Below are 15,383 nucleotides of genomic sequence, written 5' to 3'. Positions count from 1 at the left end.
CTAAATAATTTTATTCTGCCTGCAAACATCATTGTATTATGTCAAAAATCTGCTGTATAGACCGTTAGACGCATACCATGAATTACTTTGGAGATATCATTACTTCATCCCCTGTGCTGTCGTTCTTTATATTTTGAAGAAATACGGTAGGAGTGTTTGGGATTTATTTTTTTTTTCCCACAATCAATTTCTTGGTGTTCTCTGATTTTTCAGGACAGGGTCTCTTATTAGCTTTCATTCTGAGCTTAGTTGTCCCAGATTTTCATTTTCCAAGCAACTCATTCTTCTATTTTCTACATGTTGCAGCCTTTTTCTGACGCTGAAAGCCTAATCAAAGTGCAAGCCTTTCTCCTGGTTTCACTGAGGATCTGGAAAGGTGACAGTGCCAGCAGCTCCTGGCGGGTGACTGCTTATTGCTTGGATTCATTGCAGATCGGCCTCAACAGATGGATTTCATCATTCGCTTGCTCTGGGCTTCTGACAGCATCTGCCTAGGTCGCTGAGCTGATTGCACACTTCCACTGATACCGGTTCTGGGCTTTTTTTAGAGTTGGTTGTCCAGATGTTATTAGAAGCACGAGGCTCTGATGTCCCAGCCTGATACTTAATAAAAGCTGCAATTTATCACCGTCCTACCCATTGCATATCTCAGTATGAACTGCTGAGAGACAAGTGGCATGGTATATGGCTTTAATTCCTTTAAAAAATACAAAAGAAATAAAAAGGGCATTTGAGGTCCACACTTTCAAGCAAGGAAAAAGAAAAATCTGTGAGGAGTCCCTAACTCCTGCAACATCCTGATCCCATTTTTCACCTGTAGCAATTGCTTATTCAGTGTTTCTAATCAAAAGACCCCAAAAGCACAAAGCAGACCATGCAAACCCTTTGGGGCATGTGGGCTAGGAAGTGGACTTCCAGCCATACTCACCTCTTGTAAACTGTGGGAGCAGATAGTGTATTAAGGTTATTGCAGAGCTGAAACACCTGCTGTTAATGGAGATGCAAAGAAGGAATAAACAATGACTTAATGTCATTCCTGTTTCCCAGAGAGCCATAAATACATGAGGAAATTGCTGAGTAAGGCACTAACGCAGCAAGTGATAGAAATGAATTAAGAGGTAGTGCCACTTTTATAGGGAGGAGAGGATTTGGGAACAGACTGACCAGGCAAAGAGATGAGGTGGAGATCAATTTAAAGGGAACAGACTTGTTGGGCTGAGTGGCCACTTCCAGTACAGCCAAATGCTATTAGTAAACCTATGTAAGAGGATTTTTTTATTTTTTTTTTGTATGGAGACGTAGCTGCTTTGGAGATAGTAGGAGAAGCCAAGCAGCCAAGGCCCAGCAGCAGGCAGGACTTCCATTCAGTGCCCATCTGGGCTGGCCAAACCTCCAGGTGCATGCCAGCTGGTTATCTCTTTATGCCAGGGCTGTTTTTGGTAGCCACTGCTGCCAAGGCAGCTTGAACAGGGCTTTGTCAGAAGGGAGCACCGGGCTGAGGAATCTTTCATTTTTTGCCATAAAATATGGGTGTAAAATAGTGCATTCTCAAATGGTTGTAGTTTGCATCTGCCTCCTTCAGGCAAATGGGACTAAACCATTGTCTTCATTTTCTTTTCTTTCTGTCATAAGGAGGAAAAGGCACTGTGCTCTTTTTTTCCTGTTTTGGTCATTGGTACCTTAGCTGAATTAGTTGGAATTTTTCATTGGCTTCAGTGGCAGCGGTTTTCTCTCCCATTCCCCAGGTTTGAGTGACTTTGCAAGGTGCACGGGACAGTGGAGGATCAAGCCCTGTGTTCACACAATCTCTTAGAGTCACCTCGTCTCCCCCTTCACCAAAGCCAGCCGGAGCTGGCTGCGTAAGTGATACGCACCCTCACAACCCAACCACATACAAATAATCCTATTGTGTTATTACTGAGAGGTTTCTGAGGCACTGTTCATTAGGATTGCTCTCTGTATAATGAAAAGAAGAAATGAAACTTAATGATCTGGGAAAGTGCGTGGCATGGGGGAAGGAAGTCTCTCTCAGGTGGAAGTGGCTGCAACTAAGCCCCAAAGGGTTTGGAGAAAGCTCTCTTAGGCAGCTTTCCTTCCTAAATCCTGCCAAGAAGAAAGATCTGAATAAAGTGACATCCAACCTGCATTTTGCTGCCACCGCATTTCATTTCACTACATTCTTCTTCTCCCCTCCCATTTTAAAACTGAAACATCACAGTCAATAGAACTTAGTCATGACTGAAAAGCAAATGTGAAATTGTGAAGGGGAACCCTGCCATGGTGGAGTGCAACACTGCTACGAAGCATGATGTGTCTGCATTATGCATCCTTTTCCCTTACAGTAGGCTTGGGAAGGAGAAAATGATTATCAGGATCAGGGAAAGGACAATCTAACACACAGGTCCTTTCCTTGGACACCCCCAGGGACGGTGACTCCACCACCTCCCTGGGCAATCCATCCCAGTGCCTGACTGCTCTTTCTGAGAAGAAATGTCTCCTCATTTCCAACCTGAACCTCCCCTGGCACAACTTGAGGCCATTCCCTCTAGTCCTATCACTAGATATCTGCGAGAAGAGGCCGACCCCCAGCTCCCCACAGCTTCCTTTCAGGTAGCTGTAGAGAACAATGAGGTCTCCCCTGAGCCTCCTCTTCCCCAGACTAAACACCCCCAGTTCCCTCAGCTGCTTCTCACAGGACTTGTGTCCCAGGCCCTTCACCAGCTTCGTAGCCCTTCTCTAGACACGCTCCAGGGTCTCGATGTCCTTCTTATACTGAGGAAACCAAAGCTGAACACAGTGCTCGACGTGCAGCCTTACCCAGTCTTTTCTTCCCCAGATTAAACACCAGTTTATTCATATTTGCTTCATAAATGAAGTCTTCACAAAGTAAGATGTATTTTTTCCTATTTCTGCCTTGTCTCTTTTTGATCATCTTCTCTCTGCCTTGAGTGGTCATGCGCAGACCCAGGAGTTGGACTCAGTGATCCTTGTGGGTCCCTTCCAACTCAGGATATTCTGTGACTCTGATTCTGATCTGGTTCCATGAGATACTTCATCTGTCCCCAGCCCTTCCCCACAACCTATCCTTAAACATTTTCTCTATCAATTTCAGACCTTTAGAACAGGACTTGCTCTGGAATTCATGTTTCTTCTTATTCTGTTTTGTTTTCCTACTTTTGCAAAGGATAATCTTAAAATAGTGAAATATTGTTTGTCTCCCAGGCTAGAGGAGAAGTGTGGGCTGAACACAACCTGATGAGCCAGGAGCTCTGCAGTTCTAGTTCTGGCTGGGCAGCAGTTTGCTTTCAGTACAGCCGCAGGCAAGGCAGCTGATCTTGTACTCTCCATAAGCTTTTTCAGTACTTGAGTGGTTTTTAAAATTACAGTCGTTTATTGCAAGAAATAGTTTTGTTTGTTTTTACTAACACTAGTTTGAAAATTTGAGCTAGTTTTGGTTAAGTATCAGGTCCTCCTAAACAGCTCACATTTTTCTGGTCACAGGCAGTCACTTCAGGAACATCACTGTGAAGAACTACTGCTGCCCAGAAATAGAAGTTTATGTTAGTTAATAGAAGTTTATAATTAGTGCTCCCAGGCTTCAGGACCATCATAATGCTGAGAAATATAAAGATAAAAAAGGTTAGGCATTGTTACATGTCTCACATCCACAAAACAGTAATGTCAGTTTTAACACTGATGAGTCCTTCTGAGCTTAGGGTTGTCACAGGCTGTTGGTTTATTTTTGTTTGTGGGTTTTTTAAGGTCTTCATGCCAAAAAGAGCTCAAGGGTGTATTACCCAATATTGAGTTTAAATATACACAATGTCTTCTGAACCTGCGTGTTAGGTTGTCCAGACACTGCTACAAAGTTTTAAAGGAAAAGATAATGATTTTAAACCTTTAAAGGTTTAAAGGAACCTTTATTTTGTAACTGATTGCAAGATCAAAAATTCTTCTGAAAATTTCCTTTTGCTCATAAAAAAAAAAAGACTGCATAAGAAATCACAGGGTCTCAGTATTGTTCTGTTCAGTGCAAAGGACAGATTGTTGGCATTCCTGGGTAATTCTGCTCTCTGGCAAACTAATGCCTCTTATCAAGTGCTCTGATGTTCAAGTGCCTGAGGGCTTGTTCACGTGGTAAAATTCAGTGGCACTATTCATACTTCTCCACTGCAGAATATGAGTATCCACATGGGAACTAAACATGAGAGTAATTATTTTGCTCTAGAAAAGCCCTGAGTATGTAATTTCTCCCATTCTCATATAATTTCTCCCCAGTAAAATAGCTATGGCACAAGTAATGCAGCACACCAGAGAAAATGCGTTTGGGGACATCAGAAAGGAGTGCTTTGTGCAAAAGCAACCCTTCACTCATATAACAATGCATTTCCCTACTTGAACTTTTTTTTTTTTCTTTTTCTTTCTCTCTTTTTTTTTTTTTTTTTTTTTTTTTTGATACAGAAAACTCTGTCTTCGCTTTTAAGGTCTTTATTCTACAGTGAAATAAAAATAAACATCATGCACGTATTTCTCCACACCCATCCATCCACTGCGTTAATTATTGATATTAGATGTGCTGTACTATTTTCATTTCCAGAGCACCACCCACACGTCAGTGGATGCCCAGCACTCAGACAGATGCACTAGCACCAGCTCAGGAAAATAAGCAAGAGTGGAATCAGGTAAAGTAAAACAATTTCACACTTCAAAGGATATTAACAGGACGTGCTGCACCTGCAGCCATGAATTTCATTTGCATAGCAGAAAACCAGTCCTCGTGCTGTGAATGTAAGGCAGCGGGCAGGAGGGGTGAAGGATGGGGACAGAAAACACAGGCTGCCTCGCACGCAGTGTCCCTTAGCACTGGCTGTGCTGTGGCCTTCGCAGTTGTGCCTTTTGTGTCTACTCTGCCCTCAGCAGTTCTCGCTGGCTGACCCGCAGCAGGTGGTACAATTTGGAGAGAGATTTCAGGGGTCTCTGGTGCGCGGCAGCATCCACACGCCCCGGCTCTGCACACTCCTGCACAGCCTTCTGCAGCTGCGGCTGCAGGGGGAAGGAAACCAGCGGCCCTCTGAGGCTGGGAGAAAACCAGCGGCGGAATATTTTGTCACAAATGACCTGAGGAAAGCAAAAAGAGCAGATTGCTGTCTTGTGGGAGCTGTAACTAACGCGCTGCCGCTTCCCCGGGACTGAAGCAAAATGTCTCTACTCGTGTAGCAGCTGAATTTAAAAAAAATGTCTTCAGCCATTCAGAGGAAGATAAAGAAAAGGAGTTTGTACAGAGGCTGTTCTCTAGCTGAGGAATCCCCCTTCTGCTCAGGCTGCTCTTGTTTTTCTGCATAACAAATGGTGAGGATGGGGAGGCTGGGAAGCAAAGTGCAGCCGAGCTGTGCCCCCCAGCCTCTGTGCTGAACCAGCACATCCCAGCAGCACCACTTGGGTGAATTATAGGACACCTCAATCCAAGGCCAGGAAACCCATGGACCACTTTCTCTGTATTATCTCCATACTACGTCTGGAGAGTGGAGAACAGCAGCCACAGCCTCCCACTGCTTACAGGTAGACAGCCTCAAATTCATGATAGTAATGATAATGCCCTGCTCTTCCTGCCTCTACTCACACATGAGGCACTGGGCAAACAATGTCTGTACCAGCTACATGGAAACACAGCAAATAAATGCTAGTGAATATAAAGGTCTGTTTGCTGCTCCAAGATGGGATTTCTGAATGGGACTGGCACTCATGTGGCCACATTTAAAAACGTGTCTATCTGCACTGCACGGTGTCCTCGTACATACCATACGTTTTATAGTCAATGTGACTGTAAAATAAATGGATGCATAAAGCAGCTGTGTCTACTCACTTGCAAGTTGTTATTGGCTCTCTGTGCTCCACATTTTCTGACTTTCAGATTGCATTTTGAAAAGCAATCGAAAAAATTACAGTCGTCATCTCCTGTGCAGTTCTGTTCGAGGATGTCCCTCATTTTGGGCTCAAAAAAGGCCATATCCACATCGATGGCCACCACCTGTGGATAAAAACAAGCCATCAAAACCGGCACAGCACAGACTGGACAGGGTTGAGCAAGCATTCCTTTGCTCCTTTCTCTTGGAAATGCTGCGCTGAGATCATGTGCCTGTGGTGAACCAGAATCTCAATGAAAAGGCTTTCTTCAGCGTAACCGAGCAGCAGTGGTCTTATGAATACCAATTCTTAAACAAAAGCAGCCAGTGCTTACCACAGCAGGAAAGGGAAAATTATATGCGGACAGTATGTGCGTCCCTGAGGTCAACTGGATTGATTTGCCTTAAACCAGGACTATCCACCTTGAAGATTGATTAACTTGTTGTTACAGTTTATGCAGATGGCAACTCAACCTTTTAATTATGTGATACTGCAAAATTACCCGCAGGCCAGATGGTCTCGTTTCACAATTCACCTTTCAGACTACACTTTGGTGCTGTGGAGAGGAGCACTGCGATGCACAGCAATACCTGCCCCTGGTACGGCTCCTCCAGACCTGCCATTGCATCCAGCGGTACCTGAGCAGCTGTAGAAATGGGTCCCTGAGGCTGCTGAAAGCTGGGAGTGTTTGCCACAGTTCTTGTCACGGGGTGGCAGCTGCCCAGTGAACACAGTCTCCCCTCAGTGCTATGAAAGCAGCTGCCAGCACTCCTTCAGAGCCATGCTTAACACTCAGACCCTTGACTCAGAGACTCTCATAGAGGCCGAAATACTTTTTACAGGGACCTGGGCAAAACAGAGTTACTTGTGTCCAAAAGACAGTCTTATTTTTGAGATTCAACCTTCCAAAATTACACGGGAAGCTGAACTGTGTGGCTGGAGCAGCAGCTGGATCAACCCCAGCAGCTAAAGATGTCTGGTCTGGTAGAAGGCCAAGCAAACCTTCCACAGGCAAAAGAGGAAGGTCTAATCTTCATTTTATTCTTTTTATTTTTATTTTTTTTTTCTTTTCCCCTGCCCCCAGGGGAATCTTAAAAAGATGAGGCATAGCTTAAAAACTCAAGTATTTTTAAGCTTCTTGGACAGCTTGATAATCATGACATAGCCTAGGCAATTTCACACATTTGGAAAGGCAGTTTTTATTCTTTTTTTCTTTACTTCCTTAAACTTTCTACAGATTTGATATGAACAGCTTGTAGCAACTGGAGATTCTGGTAGCAAGGCAAAGAGACAGTAAAAACAGTGAAGCATTTCTCCAGTCCTATGGTCACTGCACCAGCCTCCCAGCGGGTCTTTGCCAGCACTGAGCACCTGTGACAATCTCACCCGTTGTTCTGCTAGGAAAAAAGAGCCCTAGTTCCCAAACATGCAGCTGCAAAGGGGGTCATTTTTTTCACTGCAGTTCACCTGTTACAAAAATGCTTGGGCATCCAACCAGGTGAGGTACAGATAGGTTTGGGTGACACAACCTGTCAACAGCTACATCTTGATTTTGTAATGATTGGAAATTATGATGGAGGTGTTGAGTCCTAAGGAAATGCAGGAAGGAACCAATTTGGGAGACAAATGACAAAGCAGCCTAGGGTTCCCACTTCTTGCCCTCCTCCCATAGTCACTCAACAGGAGCTATCACTAATTCCTCCCTCGCCTTTCTGGCTGTAGACATCTCCTGCCTCTCAGCCCAGTGGGGTGATTGCTGGAGATACCATCACATAATGGTCTGTACATAATGTACAAATGGAAGACCCATGTGTAAGCAAAGCAGCAGCTCCTTTTTTTCTTTTTTCTTTTTTTTTTTTTTTTTTTGTAATTAATTTTCCTAGAAAACACTAAATTAGAATGCTTTGGTCTACCAGAAGGTGATGCAACCTCTGTCTCTTTGGACCCCAGAAGTCATGAGAGAATTCTGGAAAACCAAGCCTCACCAAAAGGACTTGCAATGAAGGACACATCGAATATCTTTCCTCTTCTCCTAAGTGCAATCATTTTCCTCTAAGTAGGCAGCAAAGCAAATGTTCTAGCGTGTGCTCAGCCATGTGCAGTTACAGCCGGCAGAGCTGAAAAGGACGGGCAAGCCTGCCTTGAAGAACCTCTGTCAGATCCCACTTTGCCTAAATACTGGTATGCTTTTCTTAGTTTCTTGCTACACCTCCCCAACCATTCCCTCTTCAGCTGCTGTATTGCACCTGAATAAACAACGTAAGTGAAGGGAAGATGAAGGGGAAGCACTCTAATTGCTCTTAATGGCTATAAGCTTAGGCAATGTTTATCTAGTGCTCTAAAGATTGGAGTGTCCGTGAGTGCTGATAATAGCATTCAAGCTCCTGACAACACTTTGTATGCGCTCCGAGTGCAGAAACCCCACCGACGTCACTGCAAACGGCGAGTCTGGTTCAGACGCTTACTACACGGTGGCTCCAGTCCATGGACACAATTCCCACTGAAATCTGTGGGATTTCTGTCCGCAGACTGAATACATATTCAGCAATATGGTGGTGAGCTATGACACCTCTTAGAAAACATTTACAGTTATCCACTTCAGAGTTACAGCTGTACAATGACAAGTCAAACAGCAGCAGTACCAGGGAGTTTCTTTTCACTATCCTCGAATCGTTTCCAGATCAGATAATCTGAACACTAAAGCAAAAAGATGTGTATGTTTGTATGCAGGGAGTTCCCTTTGTGTCAGAGCAGAGAATCCAGCCGTAGTGTTCAGGCTCTAACAGCTTTCCTTTCAGCAACACTGCCAGAAATAGTTGCCAGGACTCAGGTTACAGCTTCATTCACAGCTTCTGAGATCCCCTTGCCTTTGGGAGGCATCCCTCACCGCGTCCAAAGGATACGACCCCGTCAGTGTCAGTACCTTTGAGCAGGTGAAACAAGTCAGAACTGAATAAACAGCCCCCAAAACAAGCAGCAGGATTTAGTGCTCTGAGATGTGGCTCCACATATTACAATGACAAAACATAGTGATAGGGCTCCCCTGTCGGTTTTAAAATGTGTTTGTTTTGCAAAAGCTTGGCCAAAAATTGTATGAGGAGAGACCTGTCATTTTTTGCACAGCCCCTTTCAGTCTAGAACTCGACCTCAAAACACTGCAACACAGCCCCAAGGCCCCAGCTTACCGTGAGATCGTGCCTGATAGCAAAGTTTTCTGGTTTGATGTCACACAGGTGAAGTCGGTGAGAGAAATCATTGTCGAAATGCTGCACCATGTCCAGAAAGCTGAGTGCGATGTCAATGATGGCTCTCACTCTGCTTCTGTGGCCAGTAAGGGAGGAACCAGCCATGTCTTCCAAGGGAAAAAGAGTTTTGTGCCAGGCATGTCCAGCTGTGAGATACTCCACGGCATAGAAGTGTCCACAAGAGCCAATAATTCGTAGCACATGTTTGCTGAAGTCCTGCAGCAAACTGAAGAAGATATATTCCTCCTGCTGGAGCAAGGACCACATGCTGGCCACCTGTGCTTTCCAATGGGGTCCCTTCCTCCTTGTCCACAGGGGCCCCATGGTGTTGTTGGACAGTTCCAGGCCCAGAACATTTTTGACCTCCAGGGCTGCCATCAGCAGGAGCTCCGTTTCGGTGATATCCTGCGTTTCCACCTCCTCTAGCATGCTGAGGTGCTGGTAGCTGGAGAAGATTTCCTGTTTGGATTTCAGGATGATGGGCTGGCCTCTCCAGTCAGCCTGGATGACCTTCTTCCCCCTGTCGTAGTACAGGCAGTGTTTGTACACCAGCTTCTGTGCCACACACAGGTCCTCACAGAGGTCGCCGGTCAGGACTCCGCTGCTGTAGTCAAGACACTGGAGCAAAAGAGAAGAATAACCATAGCAGGACCAGATGCCCCTGGACCATTTAGAAGAAAGGCAGAGAACCAGCACAGTGTAACCTAGACATCCCCATTTAAACTACAGCTGGATAGCCGGGTCCCTCAGCAGTCCTGCATGTGTCAACTTTGTGCTGGAGATGTCCTGAAGGAAGCTGTAAGAACCTCCCTCTGCACTGCCTGGAAGCAAAGAGGTTGTACGCAGTACCTCCTGGGCCAAGAACTCTCCGAATTTTTAAATTTGTACATGTTTTATAACAAAATTACTTTTCTGCTTGCTAGTTAAGCGGCCACTGTAAATTCATAAGAGAACTGCAAGGATTCCCCCACCAGTCCTTCCCTCACCCCGTAATTGTTTCCATACCATCACGTCCAAGAGTGTAGGCAGTTGCTCTATTCCTGAGGGCATTCAGAAGTGCAGCTGCAGGGACTGCTTTGGGGGAATCGGCAGAGGGGTGATCACCGCTCTCTGGTGGAAGGGGAGCAGACCGTGGTGGTGTAGGAAGCCAAACAGCTGGGAGGAGGCTTGACAGTGCTCTCCTTCCTTGCTTTCTGGCATTTGAGCTTGCATTTAAGTGAGCTGGCAGCTCCCACTGCATGTGGAATACTTGCAACGTCTGCCTGACCCCCGCCTCATTTGTGACTTGCTTCTACATAAACAGGAAACACGAGCATAAAATTCAAGGGATGCATTTCCTTAGAAGAGCCTCTGAGGTGTGCACTGGGAGAATGAATTCTGATGCCAGGCAATATTCGGAGCCCAGGGTTAAAAACACACCAGGGAGCGGGCACGGGATTAAGTCTAAAATCCAGGAATGGTGCAGGAAAGGGTTAATTTAGCTAAATTTTTAGCTAAATTGGCTGAAACAGCTCACCGAGGGCAGGTCAGACAGACATAAAACCTATACTCCAATGTTCTCACAGCCAAAAGAAAATATTCAATGCCAGCCAGGGGAGCTGCGAAGGCATACTGGCATGAATGTCCCGACCCTGGCATGAATGTCCAGGGGTGCACGTGTGTGATGCACACATCTGCATCCACATACACATCAGAATGGTCAAGCACATTCACTGGGCTGCCCACAGACTTCAGAGCACACAGGCCAATGGTCTTGCTTTTGAAAATTCACTCCTATGAATGCAATACAAATGTATTCTACCTTTTTAAGTAGGAAACGTAATTTTCTCAGTGGAAGTAGTTTAGCAGCTCTTGCTGCCTGGAACGCTAGGCAATTTTAGAAAAGATAACAAGCAGAAGAAATCATTTATTTATTTTTTTTTGTTTTGGAGCTTAAATATAATTACACTTAAAATCCTTGCTCTCCTACTGAGAAAACCACAACCTAATTCTTGTTCCGCTACATTAAGAGAATTAGGGCTCAGTCCTGTAATTGGGTCCACATGGGTGAACCCTTGCCCCTGTGGACAGTCTTACCTTGGTCCTTTATCGACCACATTCACTCCTGGAGGGCCCGGCCCATAGGCTTGTACATCTAGAAGAACCCGTGCCCAGAGGACCTGCAGTCAAGCATGTGAACGTGCAGCCTGTTTTCTTGTGTTGCCATCATGTCATTATTAATGGCATTAATGAGAAAAAGTCATGGAAAAAACAGTCTCACATGTCCCAGGCATAGGAGCTGAGTCATTTTTTGAACTGGCTGCCATTTGGGACTTGTCTCCTGTTCCATTTCAACCAGTATCTGACAAACAGTCTCTGAATGTGATCCCTCTTGCACTGAACCTGGGCAGTGTTTTGCAAACATAAATTGCCCAAGGAGTTCCTACTCTCACGGTGATGAAATACAGATTGTCCCTAAAGAAATAACATTCTCCATTGGTCACCAATGCAAGCAAGAATCTCAGAAAGATTTCCTGAACTAATCAAAAAGCAGCAGAGCAGTTTGAACAACTTTCAAGAGTTTCTTTACTCACAGAATACAGTGAGTTACAATTCACTCTATGATTTCAAAAATGTCCTCATTTTCCTGTTCATTACAGTCTCAAAGGCCAGCAAAGACTGACTCCAACTTTATATCCTCTGTACTTCAGTTCACCTTATTCCAGCTTCAAGTGGTTTATGTTTTTCCATATGCATGAAACACTGAGTAAGCTTAGCTCATCAGCCTCTCACTATGACGGTTACTTTTTTCAGCCCCTACATCATTTTTGTATTCTTATTCTCTCCCCATTTCTCTCTCTGATTTCCCCCATAGGTCTCTAGAAGCACAGACTTCAGAACTGAGTGCCACAGTCCAGTGCTGCAAAGACAGGCAGCAGCCCTTCCCTCATTCTCCATTTGGGATACGGTCAGAGCTCGTATCAGCCTTTTAGGCACGGTCTGCACTGGTAGCTCATGCTGAAGCAATTATTTAACCCCCACATCCTTTCCAAAGTCATGCAGTTTCACAGGACAGTCTTCCATCCTACTGGCATAGGTTGCACTGTTTTGCTCCCCAGTCTATTAGCTTGTAATTTACTTTATTAAAGCTCATTTTTGTGGGCTGAAAACCTTTAGCCAGGTGAGTCAGATTACACTGCAACAAAAAGATGCTCTCTTTGTAATTTGCTAACCCAGGACACTTTGCACTAACTGCAGCCTTCACCATACAAGATTTTATAGCACCGTGATGACTGCTGATAAACAGGAGAATTGAAGTTCAAGGAAATCTTCTAGAAATGGTCTGTCACACTGACACCTCTATCTTAATGGCTGCACTTTGAGATCTGTTGATGAGACAGACACAGAAACACAACATAAGTGAGGCTTGGACTCACTCATCTGTTTCTGTTTAATTTGGCCACATAATTTTTCATATCCTTAGTTCACTTACCAAGACAAGTTTAAAAAGATGGGTTTAAATTCATGTAAAAAAATAAATTAATGTAAACTCTGCCTAGAATTTATATCAATTTAAAAAATTTGCTGCACCACTGCCACTTTGTGTGTAAATCAGGCCTGAGAATGAGTCCTGTCTTGTAATCAAGTACTTCTTCTATGTAAATGCTATGCTAATCAAGCTTTGGGGAGGCAGCAAAATTAGTGAAACTCTCCAGAGAAAATCAAAACTGATCACTATGCAATTTAGTTTGTTCAGTGTAAACGAAGGTGAGAGTGATGTTAAGAAACAGCAAGCGGTCCTTCAGAGAGCTGAAAGCTGCCTCTGTCAGACACACGGTGCTGCTCTGCCCTTCCCACAGCAGTGCACAGCTACACAGAGCTCCGTGTTACTTACGAGAGGGAAAGAAACCCTCAGAAATACCACCTGAAGGAGAATATAGCCATGCAATCGTCACCCACTTGTTTAAAATGATTCCTCATCTTCTCTCCTGCTGAATGCATTACAGATGACCGGCAAAATAGTTTTCCTTGGAAGTTGACTTTGCTTTGTAAAAGATGTGAGGCTGAAGCCACCCGGTTGTTTTGCGACCACCTGCACTTTGAGGAGCTGCGAAACTCACGCAGTGTTGCAAAGGTGTGCAAAGACCTACTTCTGGGCTGATGAATACGAGCTCGTTTTTTCCTTGTTTCACTAGGACAGTGCTTTTCTAACGCTATTCGGGAAGCCTGCTGGTTACAGCCCTTGGTGCTACTCTCCAAGACTCACCGAAGCAAGCAGATGGATGCGGTGCTCTCAGCTACCATTCCTCTGGAAGGACCTTCTGAAGACAACCTCCAGACCGTGCTTGCCACACATGGATGAAGACAACTTCCCAAACTGGTGCCTGAAATCTGGCTCTGCCTGAGCTTCTGCAGCCATGCCTAATCCTCTCCAAACCTGAGGAAAAGTGCCCTCAGGTCTCCATCCACCCAGCACCAGGTCTCCATCCACCCATTTGCTCCGGTTTCTGATGGCAGTGGATGGAGCTGGGGGGCTCCCCACTGTCCTGTGCCCTCGCAGAGGGATGGGCAGGATCCTTCCCCCCGGCTGCAGCCCGGTGCCCAGCATCACTCCCCATCCCTGCGATCCTCTGTCACACAGAGCCGAGGGAAATTTGGGGGGCAGCTCTTGCTTGCTGCCCATTGTCTGGCTGCCAGCAGCATTCCTCCCTTCCCCTCTCCCCAACAGCACCACGAAAAGCCCGAAAGAAGAAGCAAAACCCCGCTGCGCGCCTTAACCCACGCTGCTCCTCTTTCCCCGAGCGCTCCCGGCACCGCAAACCCTAAAACCTGCTTTTTTTGCTCATTTTACCCCAGGACGGGGATCCCGGGGCGGGGGAGCATCCTCCTGTCCTCCCTCCCTCCCTCCCTTCCCCTCGCCCTGCCCCACCACCTACCAGCCTGGCCAGGATGCTGCGGCCGCTCTCGTCCGTGCAGCGCCCGGGGAAGGCTCCCCGGCGGAGGAGGGCGAGGAGAGAGGCGCTGAGCCCCAGCCAGCAGGCGGCCCAAGCCAGGAGAAAGGCGGCCGAGCTCCGCCGCCGGCCCCGGAGCCGCAGCCGCTTCCAGCAGCCCCCGGCGCCCCTCATCGCGGTGTCCGGCCGCCCGCCCCGGCCCCGCGCCGCATCCCCCCGCCTCGGGGCGCCGGCCTCGGTGGGTCTGAGGGGAGCGGAGCGGAGGTCCGCCCTCTTTTGGCTGCTCTCTCCCGTGCCAAGCTCCCGTTAAATGAGGGGAAAAAAACAAAAAAAAAAAAGAAAAAAGAAAAAAAAAAAAAAAGGAAAAAGTTGTTCGTTCTGCAGGAACTTCCCGGCTTATCTCCCGTTTGTGGCTGTGGGGTTTGGGGTTGCTCCTGCGCAGCGCACGAGGTCCTGGCGTCCTTTCCTCAGCCCAGGTGCAGGCACTCCCTGCCTCTCTTTACATCACTGGGCTCACTTCTTCCTCCCTTCGCTCCCTCCTTGAGAGCCCATCACACCATCACACCGTCCCACCACCCTGCTCAACGTAACGCCCAGCACTCAACGCCCAGCTCCGTGCAGCCCAGATTTGCTGTCAGATACGGTGATAAAAAGGATCAGATTCGTGTTTCTTTTTTTTTTTTTTTTTTTCCCCTCGTGCAGATAGTTACCTCAGGCTACTTGCAGTCCCGTTCCAGGAAGATGAATCGCAATTAGCGAAACCGCTCGGAGGGTAAATGACACAAATGAGTGAGAATAGCAGATCCCGGCCCGTAGATATAGAGCCAGGAAAGAATTCACTGGGCTTGTTTTAATGTGCGCCTCCTGTAAGATGCTCTGGGGCACGTTTTGTTAGCAGATTAAGGTGATAAGGGTTAATAGATTAAGGTTCACTGTTGGAGAGCTGGACTCAGGAATACATGTTCTGTACCCTCATGTCCAGCTTCATGAAAAACACCTCCCTGTACAAGTAATTAAAATGAAATACAAGCCAATTGATGGTGTTGAATTTTACCTCTCAGAACAGCAAAGGGACAGCAGGTTTGCTGCTATCCACACCTTCTGCATGCTCACTTCAGTTCTTCCCTGCACAACAGAGCAGATAGACCATATAGATGGAAAGATAAACACATGGCTGAATTACTCTAGCTTTGTAGGTCTGGCAGGGGGGAGAACAACAGGGAGAACAACAACGCTTGCATCTCCAAAGTGTTGCAGAGGCAGAATCATTGCCACTGGCCACATCTTCTGTTGTTTGTGGTTT

At 46.2% G+C, this 15,383-nt stretch overlaps 1 protein-coding gene across 3 annotated transcripts; it reads right to left on the bottom strand.

Moving 5' to 3' along the window:
• Nucleotides 1–3,712: 3,712 nt before the first annotated feature.
• DIPK1C (divergent protein kinase domain 1C) lies at nt 3,713–14,688 on the bottom strand. 3 transcript variants are annotated; one of them, XM_068671355.1, is made up of 4 exons: nt 14,066–14,688; nt 9,090–9,767; nt 5,864–6,028; nt 3,713–5,118 (listed from the first exon to the last, which is right to left on the bottom strand). In XM_068671355.1, exons 1-4 carry the CDS (start codon nt 14,252–14,254, stop codon nt 4,903–4,905), a joined length of 1,248 nt encoding a protein of 415 aa, XP_068527456.1. In that variant the 5' UTR covers nt 14,255–14,688; the 3' UTR covers nt 3,713–4,902. The 3 variants fall into 3 exon arrangements, with proteins under 3 accessions (XP_068527456.1, XP_068527458.1, XP_068527457.1); XM_068671357.1 differs by lacking the exon at nt 14,066–14,688 and adding an exon at nt 13,089–13,363; XM_068671356.1 differs by lacking the exon at nt 14,066–14,688 and adding an exon at nt 10,155–13,025.
• Nucleotides 14,689–15,383: the final 695 nt, after the last annotated feature.

This window comes from Anas acuta, chromosome 2 (assembly GCF_963932015.1).
Source record: "Anas acuta chromosome 2, bAnaAcu1.1, whole genome shotgun sequence".
Lineage (NCBI taxonomy): Eukaryota > Metazoa > Chordata > Aves > Anseriformes > Anatidae > Anas > Anas acuta.
The sequence above is the reverse complement of the archived record's forward strand: the minus strand, read 5'-3'. Positions and strand labels throughout refer to the sequence as shown.

Excerpts from the sequence above, each read along its gene's own strand:
- DIPK1C (XM_068671355.1), bottom strand. The coding sequence starts at position 14,254 with ATGAGGGGCGCCGGGGGCTGCTGGAAGCGGCTGCGGCTCCGGGGCCGG. Across the intron at positions 6,029-9,089 it reads CTATCAGGCACGATCTCACG|GTGGTGGCCATCGATGTGGA; the intron begins GTAAGCTGGGGC and ends TTTTATCCACAG. Across the intron at positions 5,119-5,863 it reads GAGCCAATAACAACTTGCAA|GTCATTTGTGACAAAATATT; the intron begins GTGAGTAGACAC and ends TGCTTTCCTCAG.